Source organism: Elephantulus edwardii, unplaced genomic scaffold (assembly GCF_000299155.1).
Source record: "Elephantulus edwardii isolate Elephantulus edwardi_28Jun2011 unplaced genomic scaffold, EleEdw1.0 scaffold00139, whole genome shotgun sequence".
Taxonomy (NCBI): domain Eukaryota; kingdom Metazoa; phylum Chordata; class Mammalia; order Macroscelidea; family Macroscelididae; genus Elephantulus; species Elephantulus edwardii.
Window position 1 is genome coordinate 3,167,171 of NW_006399889.1, and position 6,837 is coordinate 3,174,007.

Consider the following 6,837-nt stretch of genomic DNA (forward strand, 5'->3'; position numbering starts at 1 on the left):
TTTTTTTAAAAAAGGATGAGGCGAGCTCTGGTGGCCTAGTGGCAAGAAGCTGCAACTGCAATCTCAGATATGCCCGGTTCGAATCCACCAGATGCTCTGCTGGAGAAGGAGGAACAATCTCCTACTGTACCAGTCAGATCTGATTTGACAGTACACACAAAAAATAATGAAATAAAATAAATTTTTTAAAAAAAGGATGAGTTCTGTTTTAAGCTTGAAGGTTGAAGGTTTCTAGATGCTGTAGTGTGAAGGATTCTACCAATCTTTCTCAGATGAGTATATCTAGGCTTCCCTCCACTCCCATTTCTTTTTAGTATTTTTTCTATTATTTATTCATTCTTACACACTTTCCTCCCCTCCCCTTCCTCAATTCCCCTTGTAAGACTACTAATTGTCATACACAGTATCTAATTGCCCACTCCTTTCAGATTGTCCTTACTTTCACTCATTCCAGTGCAGTATTCATTAGCCATTCTTTTCCTGCTCTCCCACTTTCCCTCCATCCCGATCCTATTATTACAATAATGGACTTGTGCAGTATTTGTTCCTTTGTGACTGAGATGTTTCATTGATCATAATGTCTTTTAGAGTTATACACATTGCATATTGTTTTATGAGTTCATATTCTTCAGTGCTGTGTGGTATTTCATTGCATAAATCCAGCCATTCCGTCATTAGGCTGTTTCTATCTCTTTGCTATATTGACTAATGCTGTGATAAGCATAAGTATGCACATATCTGTTTGTGTTGCAGCACTGATTGTTGGGGAGTATATTCCCAGCAGTGGATAGGTGGGTCAAATGGCATTTTCACATCCAACTTTCTGAGGAAGCACCAGACTGCCCTCCATAGTTGTTGCAACATTTTACATTCCCATCATCAGTGAATGAGAATTCCACTTTCTCTACATCCTCACCAGCATTTGTGGTTTCCTGCCCTGTTGAACTTGGCTATTGTTGCTGAGATGACAGCCTATCTCATTGTTGTTTTGATTTGTTTCTCTCTAATAGCTAATAATTTTGAGTATTTTTCAAGTGTTTTCTAAGCCTGGTATTTTTATTATTTTGTTCCTCTTCTACCATTCTATCTAGGACCTTCTATTGTGATCCTTCAGAGAGGTCAGAAGTAATAGCAAGACATCATCCAGTTCTTCAGACTCAGGGCTATAGAGGTTGGGGTCCATCAATCCTTTGATCAAACTGTTTCCTTGGGTCTTTTATCTTCTTCACTCTTCTCTGCTTTGTACAAGAAGAGATCAGTAGTTGTACATTAGTTAGTTGTTGAGGGTGCTCTAGTGGCCTAGTGGTAAGGAGTTGCACTGCCAATCCAAAGCTCCTGATTCAAATTTACCAGCTGCTTTGCAGAAGAAAGAAGGGCAATCTTCTTCTGTGTGATATACAGCTTCTTAAAATCCTCCTGGAGGGTCAGCTATGAGTCTGTTCTAATTCAATGACACACAACAACAAAAAGTTAGGTATTCACCAAAGTAGGATGCAAAACAGTGTCTTTGTGGACAGTGTTCACATTGCCAATGTTCACAAGACAACAGACTTTGATCCTAAGCCTCTAAATCTAACAGCTCATTCCTTCAAGATGTTTGGGTATGGCTAAGAGTTTTCATTATTTCCTCCCCCATATGCTCTACTATATTTATTAATATATTTGCAACACATCTAAATACATAGGTATTGGCTCAAGATAGGGCAGGCTTCAGAGTTACTGTACACAGGGTTATTATGAATTCCAGATGACTTGACAGCACGTAACAACACCACCAACTATTTTTCAAACCTTAACTATTTTTTTAAAGTTTTTGAACTACCATTTAAAATATTCAAACTCATCAGCAGTCTTCTTACCAAAATTTCCCCAATAATTTCTTAGTTGAGTGAAGTTCATCTTCTAGTACAGGAATTGACATTCTGTTAAAGTTTAGATAAAAACCCAACCCAACCCACTACCAGCCTACTCATAGTGACTTTATATGACAAAGCAGAACTGCCCACTTAATTTCCAACATTATCAATCTTAATGGAAGCAGATTGCCATCTCTTTATTCCGAGGAGCAATTGGTGACTACAAACCATTAACATTCTGGTTAGCAGCGGAGTGTTGTATTATATACTATGTCGCCAGACTTCAAAGTTCAGGTTCAGGTAGTAAATATTTTAAGTTTGTGGACCATACAATCTTTATCATAACTGCTTAAATCTATTGTTGCATGAAAGCAGCCATAGAAAATACACTTAAAAATGTGCTGCATTTCATAACATTCTTTTTTTAAAAAAAAAGCTGCTATACAACTGGCCATAGTTTGTTGACCTCTGTTTTAGTTAATTCCTTAGGCAATCATCAATATTGCAATATTACTGAAGTTACTACATCTCTAATATGGCTTTGGTAAGGGACATTTCAAACTTTTATTTCAATGTTATCTTGCTTTCCAAAGTCTGATATCATCAGGATTTACTAACCTTCTTAAATTACTTCGTAATTTGTCTGACGATACAGAAGATGTGTTTTAATCTTCAAATTCTAATATTTAAACTTGATTCATATGGATAAATTTTCCCAAGCAGATGATAAACAGTTTCCTTCCATGTTTTCTTTTTTAAAAATATTTTTAAAGTATTTTTTAATATATTCATTGTTGCACATTTTCTCACCTGTCCCCTCCATAGTGCCTGTATCCCTCCGCTCCCCTAGCCCACTCCACAATGCACCCTTGTTCAAGATTAGTCTTCCAGACAAAGGAATACATTTGTCTTGGGAAAAGTACATCCAGAATGCTCCTTAGAAGCAAGGAAGGTGAAACTTTGACTCACATACATGGGTCATGTTACCACGAAGGGTAAGGCACTAGAAGGAGAACACCAAAAAGCCAAAACCACTGCGATCAATTCCATTCTGACTCACGGTAACCCTGCCTCTGGTTTTTGAGGCTCGAAATCTCTCCAAGAGATTATTCATCTTTCTCCCACGGAGCAGGGGATGGAGACAAACTGCCAGTATTTGGCTTAGCAGCACAGTTTGTAACACACTATGCTTTCAACTAGATAGACTGACACAGTGGCTGTACCTTGGGCTCAAACAGTGAAGATGATGAGGACTGCAAAGGATCGGCAGCATTTTATTGCTCACGGGGTTGCTCTGAGTTTTGAAACTGATTTGACAATACTTAATAAAACAACAACAGGGCATAAATTCCTTCAGCAGCACATTTGTTCTCTTGCACTCCAGAAGAATTGCAATGAATCATACTTCCACAGCAGTGTATTCAATTATCTTATTGCTTTATATTCTGAAGATATTTTTATTGCTAAACTTTTCAGTGTTTGCCAATTGGTGCTTGAAAATCTCTTCTGCTTTTTCAAGTTGCTCACATCTTAGTAAGAAACCCACTCCTCATCTGCTGCGTTGCTAGCCAACATTCATTTAAAACAATAAAAAAAAACCTACCCAGTAATTTTGTGAAATAATGGTGTACATCTGTCAGTAATAAATGCTGAAGAGCAAGAAAATATTATTATTATTTATTGCCTGTGATGTTTAAAGTTATGTGTCAACTTAGCTAGGTCAAGGGTTCATAGTGATTTGTCAGTTGTGTACTGACGTTATTTGGTCATTCTATACTAATGTAATTTGGCAGTTCTGTAATGATGGAGCAATCCTCCCTCTTGTAATCAAAAGTGATCATTCTCCATTTTCACACGTTGCCAATATTTGCATAATCTTTAGATTATGATGATATTTAGAAGCAACCTATTTTAATAAGTAAGAACTACGTATATAAGCCCCTTTTTAAAAGAATCACACTATCAGGACTGGAGAACATTATGCTAAGTGAACTAACTCAGTCGCATAAGGACAAATACTGTATAAGACCACTATTATAGAAACAGATAACTAGTAAAACATGTATGAGGATCCAGTGGGGGGCCAGAAGGGTGAGGATGGGCCAGGGTGTAATCATAGGGTCACACAATCTGATGGGTGGAGGAGGGTGGGGAGGGTAAAGGAAATGGGAAAGATCCAGAGTGAAAATCAATGTATACAAACTTTGTAAGTAAACCAGTATGAAATGAAATGACAGGAAATAAATAAAATAAAATAAAGGTGTCCCATAGCTGTAAATCTTTATGAAAATTTTATTATTAAAAAAAAATCACACTATCTCATGCACATGTATTGCTCTGCATTTCTCCATCTCCAGTGTACTCTATAAGACTTGCTGGAAGAGAAAGTCGCTGGGAAGAGCCTGTTGCGAGCGACATGCACCACATAGCTGCAGAAATTGCTTGTGCGCTGCTGCCAGTGCTCCAGGATAAACCGTTCGCGTTTTTTGGCCACAGGTATATGAAGTCTGCTTTAAATGGCATTTTGAAATTTTTTCAATCATGAATTTATGTTTAATGTTTGTCTTGGTGTTTGGGGATTTAATTTTGGGTTTTACAGATTTCTCAGACCACACTTTGAAACCATGCGGGCTCATACCATCAAATAAAAAATCTTTAAGGGATAAAAGGAAATATCAATTTGATTAATATAAATTAATTTCAAGAAATTGTGGAAATTGGTATTAAATTGGTAGGCTGAAGTCTCTCTCATTGCCATCGAGTTAGAACCAACTAGTAGCTGACCCTCCCGAGGGTTATCAGAGGCTGTAAATCACATTGCAGATGGTCCACCGTTCTCCCATAGAACTGAGGGAGGATTCGAACCACCAGAGAAGTCCTTTCTTTGGGTGAGCGGTGCAACTCTCTGTGGACTGTGAGCTAATTTAAAATGTCTGGGATGCCTTTATATATTTTTTAGGCTGATAATAAACATGAAAAATACTTTCTACAAAGAAGTCAGAGTTATTATTATGTAATTAATTTGTGCTTTTCTGTTCACTAATTTACGATATTGCTGTGTTGATAATATTTGCCCTTGTTGGTTTAGGATGGATTATGGTGAGTTTTGCTGCAAAGCTATTATAATTTTTTTTTCTTTCCCCAACTTAGTATGGGATCCTATATTGCCCTTATGACTGCACTACTGTTAAAAGAAAAGCATAAGTTGGAGCCAATGCATTTCTTTATTTCGGGTACAACCCCTCCTCATGTAAGTAATATATTTTTTCAACAAGGAATGGGTGAAAAAAAGGGAGATGTGGGAGGTGGGAGGAACGGGCCAGGAATATTGAGTCTCCACTTTGCTAGGAGTCCCTGGATGCAGAGGAGTTTGAAACATCCAGTTACTAATCAAAAGATTGGAAGTTCAAATCTACTAAAAAATATTTTGGATGAAAAAGCCTTGGTGGTGTACTTTCCTAAAATGAGCCACGGAGCACAGAGGAGAGTTCTATTCTGACATCCACTGGAGCCATCCAAAGTTGGACTGGATTTGACAACAGCTAGTTTTGTTTTGCTGTTTCCTCCTCTCCCCCACTCTTCCCGCCACCTCCCTTAACTTTTGCTGTCTGGTGGATTCATGTCCATTGGTGGGGGCCAATGGCTGGGATGTGATGTGCTAATGAAAAGTCCCTCATGGTTCTTTCAATATCACCACCTCTCCATTTCTCTGAAGTATACTTCAACTGTCCTCATGCTTTATCTGTCCTGGGCACCTCTGAACTGTAATTCTGACCCTACGTGCTTTTTCTTTCATCCTGGAACAGCCACGAGTTTACTCAACTTTCAGTGCAGTAAAAAGGGCAGGATAAATGTTCTGAACAAGCATGCCTCTGTAAGCTCAGTGCTCTTGGTCTGCCTGCTTTTGCTGCTCTCCTTCTGATGTTCTATCTTATACTTACTTGGAGAAGACCCTGGTGGATCTAGGAGTCTAAGTCATAACTCCCTTCTTTTAATTCAGTCAAAGTTTACAAATCATGTTGGTTTTCCCATTCAATTGTTCACAGACACTTTAGTTTATCTTACGTAAAAGTTATTAACAAACAAATTTATTACAATGTCTTATAAATCGCATTATAAATTACTTTTTTTTGCTTTGTAAATTTTAACTCAAATCACAATAAAGAGAGACATAGTGAATGGAAGTAAATATGTGGAAGCCAAGTAAAGGTTTCTTACACAGAATGTAAAAAAAATTATTATGACTTAACAACAAAAATATAAATAACTCAATTAACAATGGGCAAGAAATCTTGAATAGACATTTCTCCAGATACATAAATGACAATAAGCACATGAACACATGCTCAACATCACTAATCAGAAGGGAAATACAAATAAAAACCATATTGTTTGTGTATACTTCCACTCCTAGGTATATTACCAAAAATCTGAAAGAATGACCCAGACAGATTCTTTGCCACCAGCATTCATTGTAAAATCACTGTTATTCACCTCAACTTCGATGTTGTCAGGTGATGTTGGGACTGCTCTGACTCATTAAAATTCGATGTGCTCAGTCATAATACTGTGCAAAACTTCCTCTTTTTCACTGACCCTCTACATTTTCAAGCATGATGTAATATTTTAGGGCCTGGCTTTTTCTGACATGTTTCATTGTTGATCAGTTCTGTTTCATACAGTGACTCTATGTATTCCTTCCATCTTCTTTTTATTCTTCCTGCATTAGTCAAGATTTTGTCCATAGAAATCCCTCAGTATTGCAACTCAAAGTTTGCTATTTTTCTTGTTTTAGTATTGGTTTGTATACAAAATTCGTCTATATTGTGTTTCACCCTTTCCTTCATTCACATTGTGTTTCATACTATTGTGTTTGCATTATGTTTTGTAAAATTAATCATCGTTGATCTATGCCCACCACTACCCCATATTTTCAGATCTCCACTCAATCTTTCCCATTTCCTTCATCTTTACCTTTTGC

At 37.3% G+C, this 6,837-nt stretch overlaps 1 protein-coding gene across 1 annotated transcript in view; it reads left to right on the forward strand.

The window, feature by feature from the left end:
- OLAH (oleoyl-ACP hydrolase) overlaps positions 1-6,837 on the forward strand; it is a 40,112-nt gene that overhangs the window by 15,068 nt on the left and 18,207 nt on the right. Inside the window, exons 3-4 of the mRNA XM_006894318.1 lie at positions 4,214-4,352; positions 5,007-5,106. Of these exons, the coding sequence (XP_006894380.1) occupies positions 4,214-4,352; positions 5,007-5,106 (239 nt within the window). The remainder of the gene's footprint in view (positions 1-4,213; positions 4,353-5,006; positions 5,107-6,837) is intronic.